The sequence below is a fragment of the Chelonia mydas genome, chromosome 3 (genome assembly GCF_015237465.2).
Source record: "Chelonia mydas isolate rCheMyd1 chromosome 3, rCheMyd1.pri.v2, whole genome shotgun sequence".
In the NCBI taxonomy this organism is placed as follows: Eukaryota; Metazoa; Chordata; order Testudines; family Cheloniidae; genus Chelonia; species Chelonia mydas.
Genome location: NC_057851.1, coordinates 201,405,525 through 201,425,613, shown reverse-complemented (window position 1 = coordinate 201,425,613; position 20,089 = coordinate 201,405,525). Strand labels below are relative to the sequence as shown.

Here is a 20,089-nt window from a genome sequence, read left to right as displayed (position 1 = left end):
AAATGAAGAAAATTAATTTAACTCTTTTGACTGAGTGAGGAAAATACTTTTCTCCCCAAAAAGCTGTGTAGGACTTTTTTTTACATGCACAGATAACTAAATAGAAAAAGCTCAACTTTCACATGAAGTTAGTTCTCCTGAAGGATTACTCACAGTGTGCATTTTTTAAAAATATGGAAAAATAGAAACAACCCCTTCCTTACATAGACAAGAAACAAACAAATTGAGACTACAGCAAATAAACACTAAACACAAAAATACAGCCCTATTTACATATACAAAGAACCACAACATTTCTGCAATAAAGCAGGTGTCTTAAGAGGATTAGTGAAGAGAACAGTCTGTGAGCTCAAATAAATACATAAAGATGGACCCTGATCTTGCAACGCATGCTGTGGACAGTTTCCTGGACTTCCCCCAAGAGCCCCACTGAAGTCAGTGGGGCTTGGCATGGGTGCAGCAGTCTACTGGTGCTCCTATCAGTTGCAGGATCAGGGCCTTGCTTTTAAACTGATCTGCAGGCATGCATATTGTTAAATCACACAGTAGATGATTTTACTAGCTATATCCCTGCATGTCTGGCATAGGAATTGAATACTTAGCTTTTACAGATACAAAAGAATATGGCACCAGTACAACTCTGACTACTTTGGTCTCCTGAATAATATTGAACTACAAGCATATAGGGGCTTGATTGCAATAAGTAGGGCCATGTTTGAACTAGTGCCATGTTTACCGCAGCAGGAAAGTTTAAAAATATAGCTCTTTCCATGATTTGGGATGAATATTTTTATTTGAAAGTTCAGATCAGGTACTGGTTCCATTTTTGCTGTTTTGCACCTCTCTAAATATATAGTCAGACTGTAAGATTTATTTTATACCAGTAACCTATTGTAAAAAAAATAATAATAATGACCTAATATAAGTCAGAGTGGTTAGGCATTAATTATGGAGGGTTTAGTAGTGATTCTTTAAGTAATTTTGTGTTGTGATATCAATTCAAAGCATGACTAAAATATACTACCTCTGTTTTATATGCTGAAGATTTAATTTAGTCTCCAAATCTGACAAAATAACTCTCCAGTGGGACAACTGAACTTCTTATGTAACTTTTGCAGTGAAATTTTACTAATTTTTGCAGAGGAAACATTTGAAAATTGTTTCTTTTTTGAAAAATTGGCTTGTTTCATGTTTTTGGTAACTTTTGCTAACAACCGCAAATCCCAGTCATCACACAAGTACGCATTCTGATATCCTATGCGCATTCTGATAGTATCTTTTGAGGTAGAAAATTTCTGACATTTTAAAATTAAACACACAAGATAGCCTATTTGACTGAGGTTAGCCGATAGAACAGCTCATTCTGCTACTACCATTTTCTGAAGCTGCCCCGCCTGTCTCAACTCGCCAGCTGTCATCTGCGTATATCCAGGTGAGCCAGATAGGCTCATGGCTGCCCAGCCTGTCTGTCTCACAGGTTTTCTGCCTTTCCTGTTCTTTGTGGCTCCTCCAGCTATCCCAGGAATTTCCTGGTCCCTTCTGGCACCCCAGTTCCTTGGCACTTCCTCATCCACACCCTGGCAAGCATAACTTCAAGGTCTGCTACTGAAATAGTACTTGTCTGACAAACTTCCTGTGGTTTACCAGAGTGGTGCTCTGCTCTGATAAGTCATAAGGCCAGTGGGTGCTAGAGAGTAGGGATTGTGGTGGGAGAAATGGAGGTGGGGTTAGGTAGGCTGAGCAACAGTAAGCTTAAATCAGCATACAGTCTCTATCATTCTCTGCTCCACTGTAGTTTGCAAGTTTCTCGCCCCCAGCCTACCTGGGTCTCGCTGGCTCCCCAGTTGCATGGGACACTGGAGGATTTTAGTTCAGGGGAGTCAGGGAGCAAGAAAGTTGGAAAGAGATCGAGCTGGAGAGCCAAAGCGCGTAAAAGCTGAGGGGCTTGAGAGGTACAGCACAAGACATCCTGCTATCCAGCATGCCTGTCCTCCTAGTCCCTCTTCTCTGCTTTCCTGCTCCTCTATTAATTCATCCTGGCTCCATGTTGTTCTGTCTAATTGCTCTCCTTTTCCAGGCCCTCACTCTATACCTCTTGCAGGCCACTGCCCTCTCTCCATACCCCCTCTTTTTACTCATGAGTGTTCCAAGTCTCTTCTCCCTATTGAATGTGCAAATATTTGCCATGACCAGTTACTTTGAAAATTTTAAAATATGTAAATATTTATTCACCAGAGAAAAAAATAATTAAGGTGGAGTTAAGTTTGTGGCTACATAACATTGCCTAGGGGTGGTCATACCTTTCCTGGACATGAGTTTAAATGTCCAAGTTCAAACATCAGAAAATCAAAATGCAGAATTAAATTCCTCCACATGTCTCTTACTGTAAAGGAATGGCAAATGCTAGAAAACTGGGAAGTAGGGAACTAAGGTGACAGCATCCAAGATAATTACTCAAGATAGTTTCTTGTGGCTGAAATCTTAACTCAATCTTAGCAAAGTCTTTTTTCTGCTGAATTTCCTTCATTATTTTAAATAATGATAAAATGAGACTTGAGAGCAGTGGAACCTGGGGTTATGGGGAGAGGTCCCTTCTTTTTCACTAGCAGCTTGTCGTTGCCCTTCCTGGCAGAAACCCACTCCCATCATGTCCCCATAGCCTGTTTGATGGTGGGTTTCCCAGTGCTCTACCTACAAAAGGCAGACTAGAATCCAGCCAGCTCCGTGTGGCAGGAGAGCAGCAACCCTTCCCCAGATGATTTCTCTGCCTGCCCTTCGATTTGAAAATCAGTGGCCAAAACTAATGGACACCTGAAAATCCTGATAAGGTACTTGCCCTACATCACATAGGAAGTCTTTAGCAAAGCTAGTTCTCCTGAGTCCTATCACCTTAACTACAACAGTGTTCAGTCAGAACATCTATCATGTGTGGTTATTAGTGAGGGCAAGTTTATCTGTATGTATGTTAGTTGGTTGCAGGCTTGGCTGTGTTGTATGGACAGCTTGGCCGAGCATGTAGATTTGACCTGATCTTTGTGAGAGGTAGCATGGCTTAGTGGATGAAACTTGGCTCTGCAATAGGCTTGGCACAATTTGATTTTTATTTTTTTATAATCTCAATGGATAATATCAGTGTTCATTTTCAAGTATTTTTCCCCATTTTTATTGATTTAAACTTCCATGATTGTGCAAAATTATCTGCTTCAAGTATTTTTTTTTATTGATTTACATTTTTATTGACTTACGTTTTCACAGTTGTGGGAAATAATGGGGAGTTCAGACATGGGGTCAGACAATAATTATTTAATAAAAGTAGACATTGAGATTTAAAAAGTTAAAGCTTTATAACCATTAAAACACATTGTCAACATTGTGTGTCAAAATATAACAAGTAAATGTCCTTAAATCAAACTCTTAAGTTCTCAGGAAGCATTTTTCTTATTTTGCCTGTCTGTACACTTGATTATTATTGATGGTAATATTTTTTCATCAGTTTGTGTGTGTGTGTATAGTGACATTTATATAGTGGTCCTCAGTCCTCCTATCTGTAACTGTAAAAGGGGATGAATACTTGCATCCTTTCTAGTTTAAATGTATATGACGCTTTTCTCCGTGTGAGTTGCAAAGGGATTTATTAATGCCAGTTATTGGAAGAAAGATGTGTAGAATTATTGGCTTCCAGTAGAGTGCTTGTGTAGCCTAAAAGGGATATTTTTATGAGGGCAAGTAAGACACTCTGAACCAGCAAGTTTATGTCATGTGTCTCTCTTTACCCTGTGTAAGAATAATGCAGCCAGGTAAAAGAGTTATTTTGTTACATCATGTAATAGATGTCTGCTTTGTGATGTTAGAGGTCTTCGGTACAAATCCCTGCAGAGAAGCAGTTTTCCTGTCCCCTATGTGTTCTCTTTTACGTTCAAAGGGGAGCTGGTGTTGAAGCTGTGTCAGGAGTTCCATCAAAGAGTGTATGTTCCATGCTAGTAATCCATAAGAGAATTGCCAGCTCTGCCTCATCTCACTCTGTAGTTCCCAAAAGGTCTGTTAACTTCATGTTTACAATTATGGACCTTCTTTTTTGGTACCATGCACCAGATCTTGGCTACGAAAGTTGAGTGATATACATTGTATTCAGTTCTTGCCCTGTTTCTTCCATAGGTGTATATAAAAAAACACTAGGACTTGTCTACATGGGGAAATTTTCCAGCACAGCTGTACTGGTATAATTATTCTGCTACAGCTATGCCAATATAACTTCTCCAAAAGGCATGCTCTTTTGGGATTTAGAGTACCTTTTTCAGTTTAACTTGTATTGCTCTTTGGAAGTGATTTAAGCTAAAGTGAAAAAAAGGCACTCTGAAAAAGAGCATGTGCATGGGGAGTTATGCCAGCGTAGTTACAGTGGTATAATTATACTGATGTAGTTATGTCAGTAAATTTCCCTATGTAGATATGCCCTTAAAAAGCTTTTTGCAACTTTGGAAAAAGCTCATTTTAGGGTGCCCTGTCTTGGGAACCCTCTTGTTCAAATGATTTGGATTTTACCCTCCAGGTCTGCCTTGGCCCTTGACCCAACAGACAGTTTTCTGGTTGATCTGACTTTTCTTTGGAATTTTATAGAGCATACAAAATTTGCTTAAAAAATATAGCTTCTCCTCAGTTAAGTTGCAGTTGTATTTATTGTTTCTCCATAACTGGTGACAGTGTGAACATAAGTGAAGGAGGGATAAAAGTCTATGGAGCCATACACCTTCTGCCTGGCACTGTGCCTTCCAGGGCACATGTGGGCATGAAAGATGGGTGTGTGAAAGAAGCTTTAGGGGAGAGGGAACCATGAATGGAAAGGTTGGGGGAGAAGGGTATTTTGGAGGACTGTTAGAAAGGGAGAGAGAGAGCACAACTTGAAGAAATGTTGACAGACATGAAAAGGGGACAGAATGGGGGAGGAGGTAGTCATGGAAACAGGAAGTGTATTCACCATGTTAAACTTGACTGGTTTAAAACATTTGATATATTCAACATTGATAAAATTTCCCCTGTAAAATGCCCCCAATTGGTATTCTACCAGTTATAACCTTCCATCCTACATCCAAATGCACACACTCCGCTACATATGTCCAGAAGTCTGCAGAAGGTGAGCCTAGTGCATGCTCGCTGCATTGAGTCTCTCATGACCAATTAGAGCACTGTTGTGTTCCTGCAGAATTTATATAAAAATAATTTTGTTTTCTTGCCAATTAAAAACTAGGGAAATTCCCACATGCAAATTAAGGCTAATCAAGTATATTTCCCATCAATACAATCAATAAAAACAAAGAAATCACCAGCCAAGCCAGCATTTTCATCCACACCAATCACAACTCTCGTACAATACTACCCAAATATACACAATCCACACATTTCGTTTCAGTTCCAACATAGAGCACTCACTATGCTGATATCCAGTTCTTCAGAGTCACATTGAAATGCAAAATCTAAACTCTGACCCCAGGAAGATAGATATCTTTCCAGTAGAATAGCTGTAACACTAAAGTCTAGATGTCATTTATACATGAGAAAATTAGGTAAATATTTATCTTTTGTGTTTGAGTGTAATTATGAGGAATTGGACATCTACATTGGGAGTGGCTCTGTTAGAATTACAAGTGAGTTTCGTATGAAGTTGCAGAGTTTGTGACTGGCAGTAAAGTTGAGAGAGTAGAGGTATATATATGTGAATGTTGGCTTTAATTGGTGATTAACATGATGTATTTTTATTATTGTGCTTGTAGGAGATGGACTTGAGCAATTTTTTAGTACAAAGTTAACAAAGTTTTTTGCGGGGTCCGGAGGGTATTGCATAAAGGGATGTCAGGAAAATGTTTAACAGTTGGCTTGAATCTTTCACTTTGTTATTGCAGGGAATGCTTACTAATAAACTGGCTGTTCCTTGTCTGTAGCCCCCGTCCTGGTCATATTGGTTAGCCTTTGCCAGTCTTGCGTAGTGGCCTGTTTTCCGTTTTTAGGTCTAATTATTTCTCTGCTGGACTTTTTGGTAAAATTAAGTACTTATCACCTCCATTGCCCAGTCTGTTTTATTGCTCTTGTAAGTGGTCTGTATGATTTTAGTAACCACAACTTCTTGTCACACAAAAAGGTCCAATGTCTACAAAATATACATGTGTAAGAACTAATCTTTCCTAACAGAAAACCTCCTTTTACTCTCAACTGAAGTTTCAGATAATAGGCAAGACTGATGTTTCAACACCGAATTCTAATTTAGGAAGAAAAGGATTCAGTTTTGTTGAATGGTCATATACTGGTATTACCATAATAGCTAGGTTTCTGAAATTTTATAAGAAATTGCTTAAATTATAGGAGTTCCGTTCATGCAGTCTGTACAGATTAAGAAAGCAAGTTTGAGTAGTAAAAGCATTACTGTGTAAGGTTTTCAATTTTGTCATCTTTTTATCTTTTCCTCTTTCGATTACACATCTCTATAAGTGATAAGTTAGATGTACAGTTTTGCAGCTTGTTAACTTGTATGTACTTGATACTTTTTCTAGTCTTAGTAATGTCCTGCAAACTATTGGTGACTGTTTCTCTTTAAGGCTTCCTCTCACTTTAAAGTTGTAAGTGGCAGCATCCTATTTTAAAGCAAAATCCTTGATTATTTGTGAATGGACTGTCTCTTTATTTCACACCACATCAGTCAAAGATGTGTTTAAACAGAGAGCACAGATGTCTATTAATAAAAAAATTAATTAAAAGTTTAATAATAAAATAAAAAGGATGTGTGTGCACTGTGGTGGTTTCATGATGAAGTAATGGATGCTGGTATAGTTCACTATAAATGCTGGGAAAATGTCTGCACTCCCACAGGGAAACCGCCTTCTTTGAGTAGATACAGCCATGTATTCCACATTGGTGCGCTGGGCGTGCACGCACCTGATCCAGAGAATTTTGCCTAGCAGTGCCCATACAATGGCAGTGCTTGCGACTCATGGCCGTAGCCCATCCCCTTGCTACATGAGGCAGCAACACTGCTACATCTCTCAGTTCCTTCTTACCAGTCATGGCTGAAGTTGGACCTCTTTGTGGTTTTCACCTCACAATCCCTCTATTTTTAGTGACTTTTCTAGTTGTATATAGCTATTTAGTACCCTTAGTATAGTGTTAATTAGATTTAGTGTTAGTTAAGTGTAGTTTAAGTATTTCCCTGGTGATGCCCTCACAAAGGTTTAAACATTGTTCCTCATGTAGAGGAGCAGTCCCCAGCAACGATCCCAATACAGGATGCTGCCTGTGCCTGGGCGAAACCCACATCAAGGAGCAGTGTTCAATTTGCAGATCATTCACCAAATGGACCCAAGTGCCAAGGGAGCTTCATCTGAAGCAGCACTTGTTGAACAGGCCATGCATTTGCTTTGGCACCAAGGGTCTTGTCAAATTGGAGGTTGCCCTTGAGTTCCGAGTGCTGCCGCTTCGCGTGCTGGAGTTGGTACGTCTCCGAAGAGATGGAGGAGGAGTTCCCTTTTGAGTGCACAAAGGAAAAGATTACATAAGACCAATTGAGGCCACTCCAGGTCATGTGGTGACTCCTCTTCTTTGTCCAGATGGAGTGTGGATCAGCACGGTGAATACCACTGCATGGGATGGAGCAGGTCCTATCAACTGCTCCCTGGTATGAGTCAAGGAGGTTGGAGATCCTGTACCATTGACTCTGTTTCTGGCTCCAGGCCATCTGTTGATTCTGGTACTGATAAGGGTGATGCCGGCACCAGCTGTTTCTGCACTGGCATGTGTCAGGCAGCAACATAACCTCGTCTGCCTTTCTGTCCCAACCACACCCTTGGTCCAGGACTTTGCCAGGGCTGCGTCTTTTATAGCTCTGTTGGCTGTGCAGGCCACTGAACCTGTGAGTCGGTCAGCAGTGTACCCCGATGTTTCCCTTTCATGGTCAGTAGAACTGGGGCCGGTGCCAGGCTCAGCACAAGGGACCTCTCCGGTACCAGGATCATCTTTGGCACCTCTGTGACCACAGTCAGCGATATTACTATGAAGGCATTCCCTGCCTTCCACTTTGCCACCATCAGTTACCTTGGTGCACTGCTGACTTCGGGGTTGACACTGCTTCCAGCACTGGAAACAGCAGAGGCATATTCAGTGCTGCTGATACCGTTTCCACCGTTGACACCATCTCCCTTGTCATTCTGGGCTACAGAAAAGTCAGTGTGGTTGCTCGCACTCTCAGGGCTGGCTTCACCTTTATCATCTGCAGCCTGAGAGTCTTCGGCATCCACAACGGGATCTTCCTTCTCTCATTCTCCATTGCGTGACCCGTGTCGGAGGCCATTCTTGGAGCGTTCTGGGTAACAGGATTGGTGCTCGTCTTGTGGTTGGCATGTGGGTCCCTGGCCTGGCATCTACTAGCCATCAATGCCCATCCATACCAGTGGTATCTGTGGAACACTCCTCGGTCGCAGAGTTCCCACTCCTCATCTCGCTCAAGGGTGAGATCATGAACCAGGTGTGTGGTGGTGACTATCAAGTCATCACAGGCTAGGCACTGGTGAGCCTTCCCCTCATGGAGCCTCCAGAGTCCTCATATCCAGGCCCATCAGTCCTGGAGTAGGATCCAGCTCTGGCACAGTTAACCGCTTCATCTTTTTCTCCAGACAATTCCGTGGAGTCTGGCTCTTTCTTCCCTTTGGTACTGGAGGATTTCAAGGTGTGCCTGAACTTTTGTGGTGCTTGGCTGTTTCCCGAAGTATTCAAGCTGAGTTCCTGTAGGAGAACACCCATGAGTTAGTGGATACCCAGCAGCCATCTGCCCCGGGAGAGTTGCCCTTCCTGTTCACAGTGCGCTCCTTGAGCTTGCTACAGTCCTCTGCAGCATGCTGGCTTTGGAATGGCCTGTAGCAAAGCACTACTTCATTTTGGTGAAGGGATTTGGGGTTTTTTACTCCCGTCTGGCCCCAGATACCCTACTTGTAATCATGGTGAATGATAGAGCTAGGCAGGGCAGGTTTAAGTCCACTCCCAAGGATAAGGACTCTAAACAAATAGACCTGATGGACAGGAAGATTTACGTCTCCTCTTCTTTGTGGATGTGGATTGCTAACCGGCAGATATTACTGTCCAAGTACAACTTTGTGAACTGAACAACTATGTCTGAGTTTGCAGACCAGCTGCCCAAAGCCTTGAGAGAAGAATTTCGGGCATTTGTTACCAAAGGCTGATTGGTGGCTAAGACTTCATTGCAGTCCGCACTGGACGTTGTGCTTACTTTACGCAGAGGGATGGCCTCGGCTGTGACCATGAGAAGGGCTTCCTAGCTGCAGAATTTGGATAGTGCACCCAATGCTCAGCAGCACATAGAGGATTTGCCCTTCAGTGGCCAAACACTTTTTGGATGAGACTCTGCACTCCTTCAAGGACTCAAAGGCTACCCTATGTTCCTTGGAGGCATATGCGCCAGTGGTGCAGAGGTGATCAACAGCAGCGGCACTATCATCCACAGTGCACATCTAGGCAGCTTTTCCCTCCCACAGGACAGCAGGACTACCCCAGAAAAGGGCATACATCCTATAGGAGGAGGCAGTCAGATTCAGGGTTTTGCCAGCTCACATGCCCTTCCCTGGCACCCCCAAGAGACCATTTTGACTCATTAGTCCAGAGCAGTGTTCCAGTCATCGCTCCTGTTCTCCCCATTCCCTCTGTTTGGGGACAAGCTGGCTCACTTTCACAATGGCTGGGGCTTTATCACCACCGACATCTGGGTCCTAAGCACCATCAGATCGGGCTATGCCATCCATCTTTCCCCTCCACCGTCCCTCTTCAGGGACCCCTCTCATGAGAAGCTGCTCCTTGAGCAGGTTCTCTCTCTACTGGCTTTGGAGTGGTGGAGGAGGAGGAGGTTCCGCCAGAACACCAGGGTCATGGATTCTATTTCTATACTTTCTGGGGCCCAAATTCAAAGAAAGGGTAAGACCCATTCTTGATCTTTGTGGCCTCAACAAAGGTGGGTCGGGCCAAGCTCATTCTCTTTGTACTTGCATGGCCCAACGCAGTGCTGGTTCTCGAATCTTCTCGTGTTGTCAGTTCAGCCTTTTGTGCTGCATCCTCTCCATCCCAACCTAATCACTTAGAATCACGGCTGCACCTTTGTCCCACGCTTAGTCCCGTGCATCTCACAGTGTGGCTGCTTCATGGCTAAATGAAAAGGAAGTGTGGTGTCCTGCAGCTGTTCAACAGGTCCTATTCAACAGTACAAAGTCCTCTTATTAGAATGGCCTATTCAGCAAAATGAAAGTGATTTTGGTGTGGTCATTGGCCCGTGGAATTCAGCTGACACTGGCTTGTATCCTGGACAACTCGGAATACTTGCTGCATCTTAAATTATCAGGACTTGCGCTTAGGTCATTGAGAGTGCAGTTGGCAGTGCTACCAGCATTTCATCCCCCCATTCAGGGAAGATCTGTCTTCTCCAGTACCATGATAGCAAGATTTTTTAAAGGGCTTCTTCATCTTCATCCTCTGGTCTGAGACTTGGTTCCTTTGTGGGACCTTAACACAGTCCTAGCAGCTTTAGTGGGATCTCTATTGAGCCACTGGTGGTGCAGTCATGAAAAAGGCAAATGTAATCCTAGGATGTATCAGGCAAGGTATTTCCAGTATTACAGTATTTCCAGAGATAGACAAGTATTAATGACACTGTGCAAGGCACTGGTAAAACCTCATCTGCAACAGTGTAAGATTCTGGTCACTCATGTTCAAGAAAGATTTAATTTAAAATGGAACAGATTCAGAGAAGGCCTATTAGGATGATTGGGGAATGGAGACCTTGTCTTATGAGAGGAGAGTAAAAGAAGTTGGCTTATTTTTAGCTTAGCAAAACTGGTTGAGAGGAAATCTGATTGTTGTCTATAAATACCCTGTAGGGTAGACATCCGGGAGAGAGAAGAGCTATTTAAGCTAAAGGATAAGGTTTGTACAAGAACAAATGGGCATAAAATGGCCATGAATAAATTTAGACTGGAAGTTAAAAGGTTTCTAATCAGAGGAGTGAGGTTCTGAAACAGCCTTCCAATAGAAGGAGTGGGGGGTAAACCTATCTAGTTCTAAGATGGAGCTTGATAAATTTATGAATGGGTTTATATGATGATGATGCCAGTAGGGGACTGGACTGGATCCATAAGATCCATTCCAGTTCTAAGTCCTATCTTCCTGTTTTCTTGGGATGAGTTTTCTGAAGACCCGTGGTGGGCCCCTTAGGAAGAGACAACCTCCTTTTTGTCAGTTCAAGAACTTTATGCACAGCTCTAGGAAAGCACCTTTTAAAATCGCCTCTTTGTTCGTTCTGAAACCACTTCTTTAGTTTCCTATTCTTGGCTAGAGGCATAGATATTATTTTGGTTTTCCTACTGGGTTCCATTTGATCAAAACCTTGTCTTTACAGGCTACCATCATTTTTGACTTGCAATGAAACAAGACTTTCTGAAGCAGAGTTATGATTTTTTCTTCAGAAAGCCTGAAAATTTAATTCTCTTTCTATAAAATGCATTTTAATATTTATAATCAAGAATAGTGTTGAATTCATTCTCTTTGCATTTGAAATGTAACTAGATAGGGAAATCAGATTTCCCTATCACGTTAAGGACTGTTTTCAGAGTAGCAGCCGTGTTAGTCTGTATTCGCAAAAAGAAAAGGAGTACTTGTGGCACCTTAGTCTCTAAGATGCCACAAGTACTCCTTTTCTTGTTAAGGACTGTGTTTTTCTTGTTTTTTAAGAGCTATCAAGACCTATTGTAGCTAGCTGCTCACACCTGTGGTTTCTGGCAGAGTGGACAAGTACAGATCTCAAATTTTGTGTGATCTTGCATTTGAAAAATTAAGAAGTATTATCACACAATTGAACAATTTAAATTTAGTGGTAATTTTGTCTCCCCAAATCAACACAGATTGCATTCCAGGGATGGTAAGAAGCAGGCTTAAAAGTTTTATTTAGCTTATGCTGAGGGCTTCAGAAAGTCTAAAGATGTTCATCAGTTTTCATAAGGGAGAAGCATCTAAAAACCATCCTTTGACTGATGGCTTAAAGACTACGGTCTATTATCCAACAGACAGCTTGAGCAGTTTTTTCTCGTTGAATGGTATTCTGCTAGGGAGATACCCACGCCCTTAAACTAATTGAAATAACGAGTAAAAAATATTTACGATTTTTCAGCTTAATTTTATAGAAATAATTTTTGAACAAACAACTTTGTGTTTTACATTTTCTGTCAAGTATTGTGGTGAATAGAATATAGAAATATCAATTATTGTTTCCAAACCTTGAGGGGCCAGTCCAGACTAGTTGAGGAGATGGGGGAAAGTGAACAACATTGGGGGTAGAAAGAAAAGGAGTACTTGTGGCATCTTAGAGACTAACAAATTTATTTGAGCATAAGCGTTCGTGAGCTACAGCTCACTTCAGATGTATATAGTGGAAAATACAGTGGGGAGATTTTATATAGACAGAGAACATGAAACAATGGGTGTTACCATACACATTGTAACAAGAGTGATCAGGTAAGGTGAGCTATTACCAGCAGCAGAGAAAGTTGCAGGACCCCAAATCTTATCTTTACAAATGCAAATGTGTTACAGCAGTTGGAGGTGAAGAAGTGCCCCTTAATGAACCATGCTGCAGGAGTAGGTCAAATGCACAAGACTGCAGGCTTGAATAGTAACCTCCAGGCCAAAACTTCTGTGTTCTGTTCCCAGTGCATTCAGTTCAGCTGCAAGAGTTGGTTTTGGTTTTATGGAGTCCTCAATTAATGCCCCTATCCAAGTAGCATATAGTCCTGCTTAATGGGAAACGGAGAAGGCTTGCCACAAAACAAGAGAACATAAAATAACAAAAACTAGAAAATAAATGCAGATGAAGAGAAAACCAAAGGACAAAGGCAGAAAAGAAAATGAACAGAAAATATGACAAACTGTGCCAGGGCAGGAGCATGGGCTGTGTGTGTGTGTGTAATATCCCATCTCAAAGTAATTTTGCCTCAAAAGATTGGAGAACCAACAACAATTGATAGATACAGAAGATGTCTCAATTGGTCACTAATCCTGTACCTGAGGTAGCGCCAGTATTGAACTATGAACTGAAGTCTTCTCAACCTGCTCCACCAAATGGTTGTAGGATTTCCACTGGGTTGTGGATGCCATAGCCCAATTTTAGTATTTTGATATGAGATGATTTAACATACCTAGGAGGAGTGGATTGTAGTAATTTTTAAAGTGTCTAGTTAATTCCAAATGTGATGTTTTGAAATAGTAGATGTATTTTGAACTTGATATTGATAAGTACTGTCTTGAGACGGGTTTATTTGGCGATATTTCCAAATTGTAACACTTTGGAATTAGGGCTTGTGTATGGAGTGGAGACTATTTTTAGAACTATGGATGAGTCTGGTATCTCTGTATATTTCAAAAGCTCAATAGATTGAATTGCCTTTATTTTATATGTTTAATACATCTATTTTATGAAAAATAATCATTCTTTTAAATTTTCTCTTCCACAATTCCACATTTATAATATTTTGTTTTCTTATGTGGACTTTTTTCCAATTTTTATGTCCTTTGTAAGATCAGGTCACTAACATTAAATCCAGTATTCAAAATGAGGATTTAGCCTTGTTTTAAATAGCATATATTCCATATTGTTTGCTATCCCCTTCTTACTACGTCATAATGCCTTATTTGATTTTGACCTTTGCTGCATATTAAGAGGATGTCCTACTGAGCTGTCCATGATAATACCTAGATCTTTTCATTAAAATGTGGGGTGATATTTTCAAAAGATGCCCAACTTCCAATGACTTTCAGTGTCTAATTCCCTTAAGCACTGCCCATCAGTGAGAGCAATTAAATTTAAATGGGTCTCTTTAGTATGGATTATTTTAATTTGTTTAGATTAAATTTGATCTATTTTCATATTGCCCAATTTTCTAATTTTGTTCTTTTGGAGTTCCTCACAAGCCTTCCTGCTTCTCCGTTCACTTCTGTTTCCTCCCTCTGCTGAGAAAAACAAGATCTTGCTCATCTTTCTATCAAGATTTTGGTCTCATTGCCTCTTCTGTAGTGGTGGAACATACTCCTCTATGTCAGTACAGTTAGGCTAGCAGGCCTGCTGCCTTGTGCAGAATTACTCTGGGCTCTTACACAATTTGTACCTGTCCTTGGTTTTCCATGCAGTGCTGCTCCACCTTCTGGCTCCTAACTCAAGAGACATTGGGAATGGATGGCGTCTGGCAGGTCCTTTCAGGAGTAGAGGCTGCGAGGAGGGCGGAGTGTGGATGTGTGTTTGCAGTAGGGCATATAGGAGAGGCAAGGAAGGTTGTGGTTTTCTCTCTGAGATTCCCGTTCACAGAGTAGTCAGCAACTGGCATCAGACTGGGTTGATAATATAGTGTGAGAATAGGCTCAAGGTGGATGTTTCCAGCAGAAATGACAGGGCCAGTTGCTCTACCTGTCAGTGACTAAAACCACCTTTTCCTGCTATAATACTCCCAAGTGGGCCCTAGACAGAGATGAAGAACTGATCTGTCCTTAAAGTGCTTAATACCTTGGGATTAGATGATGTCCAGAGAATTAATTCTTTTGTTCTGAAGTCCAAACAAATTATCTCTTCCCTTTCTATTTGTTTCCTTCTACTGTTTTACTGAGACTCCTCAAATAATGCTGACATTAGAAAGGCATGATTTTCATTTCCAAATTCTTATTAATTTAATAGCTTGATAATGTCGTGATTGTTGAGCTCCATCCAGAATTCACCTGCAAACTGAAAAATCTTAAGAAATCACAAAAATTATATGTTATATAAAAAGGGTGCATTTTATTATATATTCAGACAATAATGGATACATTGCACATTATTTGTTTATGGTGTAGTATACACTTTTACAACTTAAATAGTAAAACAATATGGTTAATTAGAAAAATTGAATTGTGAATCCTTTTTATGTGCAATGTGACTAAATTAATGTTGGTGTTGAAAACTTAATTTTTGCATTTCCTTACATTTTATTATTTTTAATTGCAATTTTAAAGTTGTAGTAAAATCTACTTCTGCTTTGTTTATTTCCAGTTAAACTTTGAAGCTTGCACTTCACTGAAGTGAATGAGATGAGTTACCATGTTAACTTTTGCTGTTTGGTTAGAAACAATTCTCTGCAAGATTGAGTCAACAGTGCAGCTGCACTTCTGTTTAAGTTGGGATGTATCTTTGTAATGAAAATGTGATAGTGAAACTTTTTTTCAAATTTGCAGAACAGTGGAGAATACAAAAATATTGTGGAGATCCTAAAATTGTTAGATCTCCAGTTTTTAACACTGTTTTCTTCTGAAAAAGCCGACGGGTGCGGAGGAGCACACGGTTCGGACAGAGACATCCCTTAGGGGAGGATCTATTAATGAGGATTCTCTATATCCTTGTAAGGAGGAGAGGATGGAAGATGATAAAGTACAGGTAGGATCTGTCGAGAAACAATCAAATAAAAGAATCCCATTCAGTTACATCACATAGTGGCAGACAGCTAAAAAGTGACAAATTTTATAAGTGCTTATATACAAATGCTAGAAATCTAAATACTAAGATGGGTAAACTTGAATGCATGGTATTAAATGAGGATGTTAATAGGCATCACAGAAACTTGGTGGAATGATAATCAGTGGGACATGGTAATACCAGGGTATAAAATATATAGGAATGACAGAATAGGTTGGGCTGGTGGGGGAGTGGCATTATATATGAAAGAAAGCATAGACTAAAATATAGTAAAAATCTTAAATGAACCAAACTGTACCATAGAATCCCTGCTTAAAATTCCATGCTTGAATAATAAGAATATAGCAGTAGGGATATACTACTGACTACCTGACCAGGATGGTGACTGTGAAATGCTCAGGGAGATTAGAAATGCTATAAAAAATAGAAAACTCAATAATAATGGGAGATTTTAGCTATCCCCACCATGACTGGGTACATGTCACCTGAGGACGGGATGCAGAGAGTTTCTTGACACCGTAAATGAGTACTTCTTGGAACAGCTAGTCCTGGAACCCACAAGAGGAGAGGCAGTTCTTGATTTAGTTCTCAGTGGAGCACATGATCTTATCCAAAAGGTGAATATAGCTGAACTGCTTGGTAATAGCAACCATAATATAATAAAATTTAACATCCTGGGGATGGGGGGGGGACACACCAAAGAAGCCCACCACAGTAGCATTCAACTTCAGAAAGGGGAACTACACAAAAATGGGGCCATTAGTTAAACAGAAATTAAAAGGTACAGTCCCCAAAGTGAAATGCCTGCAAGCTGCATGGAAACTTTTTAAAAACACCGTAATAGAGGCTCAAATTAAATGAATGCCCCAAATTAAAAAACACAGTAAGAGGACCAAAAATGTGCCATCGTGGCTAAACAACAAAGTAAAAGAAGCAGTTAGAGGCAAAAAGGCATCCTTCAAAAATTTGAAGTTAAATCCTACTGAGGAAAATAGAAAGGAGCATAAACTTTGGCAAGTCAAGTGTAAATGTATAATTAGGCAGGCCAAAAAAGAATATGAAGAGCAACTAGCCAAAGGCTCAAACTAACAGCAACAAATTTTTTTAAGTGCATCAGAAGCAGGAAGCCTGCTAAATAATCACTGGGGCCACTGAACAGTCGAGGTGGTAAAGGAGCACTCAAAGAAAATACCACTGTTGCAGGGAAGCTGAATGAATTCTTTGCATCAGTCTTCACTGCAGAGGATGTGAGGGAGATTCACACAGCTGAGCCATTCTTTTTAGGTGACAAATCTGAGGAGCTGTCCCAGATTGAGGTGTCATTAAAGGAGGTTTTAGAACAAATTGATAAACAGTGATAAGTTGCCAGGATCAGATGGGATTCACCCAAGAGTTCTGAAGGATCTCAAATGGGAAATTGCAGAACTACTAACTGTGGTATGTAACCTATCATTTAAATCAGCTTCTGTACCGGATGACTGGAGGATAGCTAATGTGATGCCAGTTTTTTAAAAAAGGCTCCAGAGGGAATCCTGGCAATTACAGGCCGGTAAACCTAACTTCAGTAACAGGCAGATTGGTTGAAACTGTAGTAAAGAACAGAATTATCAGACACATAGATGAACATGATTTGTTGAGGAAGAGTCAGTGTGGCTTTTGTAAAGGGAAATCATGCTTCACCAGTCAATGAGAATTCTTTGAGGGGATCAACCAACATGGAGACCAAGGTAATCCAGTGTACATGGACTTTTGGAAAGCCTTTTGCAAGGTCCCTCACGAAAGGCTCTTAAGCAAAGTCATGGGATAAGAGGGAAGGTCCTCTCACAGATCAGTAACTGGTTAAAAGATAGTAAACAAAGCGTAGGAACAAATAGTCTGCTTTCAGAATGGACTGACGTAAACAGTGGTGTCCCCAGGGGTCTGTGATGCGACCAGTACTGTTCAACATATTCATAAATGATCTGGAAAAAGAGGTAAACAGGTAGCAAAATTTGCGGACAATACAAAATTACTCAAGATATTTAAGTCCAAAGCAAACTGCGAAGACTTACAAAGGAATCTCACTAAACTGGGTGACTGGCAACAAAATGGCAAATGAAATTCAGTGTTGATAAATGCAAACTAATGCACATTGGAAACCATAATCCCAACTGTACATACAAAACGGTGGGGTCTAAATTAGCTGTTACCACGCAAGAAAGAGATCTTGGAGTCATTATGGATAGTTCTCTGAAAATATCTGCTCAGTGTGCAGCGGCAGTCAAAAAAGCTAACAAAGTTAGGAACCATCAGGAAAGGAATAGATAATAAGACAGAAAATGCTTTATATAAATTCAGTGTACTCCCACATCTTGACTACTGCCTGCAGATCTGATCGCCCCATCTCAGGAAAGATTTATTAGAATTGGAAAAGGTACAGAGACAGGCAACTAAAATGATTAGGGGTATGAAACAGTTTTTGTATGAGGAGAGATTAGAAAGACCTGGGCTGCTCATCTTGAAAAAGAGACGACTAAGAGGGGATGTGATAGAAGTCTATAAAATATTGACTGGTGTGGAGAAAGTGAATAAGGAAATGTTATTTACTCCTTCACATAACACAAGAACTAGGGGTCACTCAAATCAATAGGCAGCAGGTTTAAAATAAACAAAAGGAAGTACATCTTCAGACAATGCACAGTTAACCTGTGGAACTAGTTGTCGGGATGTTGTGAAGGCCAAAACTGTAACAGGGTTCAAAAACGAACTAGAAAAGTTCTTGGAGGATAGGTCTATCAATGGTTATTAGCCAGAATGGTCAGGGATGCAATAACACGCTCTGAATGTCCCTAGCCTTTGATTGCCGGAAGCTGGGAGTGTATGATAGGGGATGGATCACTAGGGGTATGTCTACACTACGAAATTAGGTCAAATTTATAGAAGTCGATTTTTTAGAAAGCGATTTTATACAGTCGATTGTGTGTGTCCCCACTTAAGACTATTAAGTTGGCGGAGTGCATCCACAGTACCGAGGCTAATGTCGACTTCCGGAGCGTTGCACTGTTGGTAGCTATCCTACAGTTCCCACGGTCTCTGCCGCCCATTGGAATTCTGGGTTGAGATCCCAATGCCTGATGGGGCAAAAAACATAGTTGCTGGGTGGTTCTGGGTACGTCGTCAGGCCCCCGCCCGCCCCTTCCACCCCCATGAAAGCAACGGCAGACAATCATTTCATGCCTTTTTTGCTGGGTTACCCGTGTAGACGCCATACCACGGCAAGCATGGAGCCCGCTCAGCTCACCGTCACCATATGTCTCCTGGGTGCTGGCAGACGTGGGACTGCATTGCTACACAGCAGCAGCTCATTGCCTTGTGGTAGCAGACGGTGCAGTACAACTGGTATCCATCCTCGTCATCTCCTGCGTGCTCTTGGCCGGCCTCGGTGAGGTCGGTCGAGGTGCCTGGGCAGACATGGGTGCTCCTGGCAGACCTCGGTGAGATCTGTCAGGGGCGCCTGGACATAAATGGGAGTGACTCAGGTCATTCTGTTCTTTAAGTTTTGTCTAATGGAGATTCAGTCCTGCCTGGAATATTGCCAGAAGGATAGCTCAGTGATTTGACCATTGGCCTGCTAAACCCAGGGTTGTGAGTTCAATCCGTGAGGGGGCCATTCTGCCTCAGGCTGCTCTCCCAGCCGGCAGCACGATGACCGCTAGCAGTCGTACTGCACCATCTGCTGCCAGCCTACCCCTTGCTTCCCCCTCCCTCCTTGAAAGCAACGGCCAGCAATCGTTTCGTGCCTTTTTCCGTGCGGGCGCCATATTGCTGTCAGCGTTGTCATCCACCCGCCACTTCCACTGCCACTCTGCTCTCCTGCTCACGCCATACCACAGCAAGCATGGAGCCCACTCAGATCACCACGGCAGTTGTGACCACTCTAAAAATCATGCTCGTTATCCAGCAGTATATGCAGAACCAGAATCTGCAAAAGCAGGCGAGTAGGCGACGGCAGCGTGGTGAGGAGAGTGATGAGGACATGGACGCAGACTTCTCTCAAAGTACAGGCCCCGGCAATTTGGCCATCCTGGTGGCAATGGGGCAGGCTCATGCCGTGGAACGCCGATTCTGGGCCTGGGAAACAAGCACAGAATGGTGGGACCGCATAAATGTTGCCAGTCTGGGACGATTTCCAATGGTTGCGAGACTTTTGCATGCATAAGGGCACTTTCATGGAACTTTGTAACTTGCTTTCCCCTGCCCTGAAGCACCAGAATACCAAGATGAGAGCAGTCCTCACAATTCACAAGCTAGTGGTGATAGCCCTCTGGAAGCTTGCAACACCAGACAGCTACTGGTCAGTCGGGAATCAATTTGGAGTGGGCAAATCTACTGAGGGGGCTGCTGTGATCCAAGTAGCCAACGTGATCACTCACCTGCTGCTATCAAGGGTCGTGACTCTGGGAAATGTGCGGGTCATAGTGGATGGCTTTGCTGCAATGGGATTCCCTAACTGTGGTGGGGCGGTAGACAGAACGCATATTGCTATCTTGGGACCGGACCACCAAGGCAGCCAGTACATAA

At 41.8% G+C, this 20,089-nt stretch overlaps 1 protein-coding gene across 6 annotated transcripts in view; it reads left to right on the top strand.

The window, feature by feature from the left end:
* Positions 1-20,089, top strand: part of ZC3H6 (zinc finger CCCH-type containing 6) — a 73,672-nt gene that overhangs the window by 3,006 nt on the left and 50,577 nt on the right. Inside the window, exon 2 of one of the 6 annotated variants that reach the window (XM_037896324.2) lies at positions 15,374-15,490. The exons of 4 other annotated variants lie outside the window; for them this stretch is intronic. In XM_037896324.2, the coding sequence (XP_037752252.1) occupies positions 15,374-15,490 (117 nt within the window). Of the gene's footprint in view, positions 1-15,291; positions 15,491-20,089 lie in introns of all 6 variants that reach the window. One more of the 6 variants, XM_037896325.1, reaches the window with a different exon arrangement.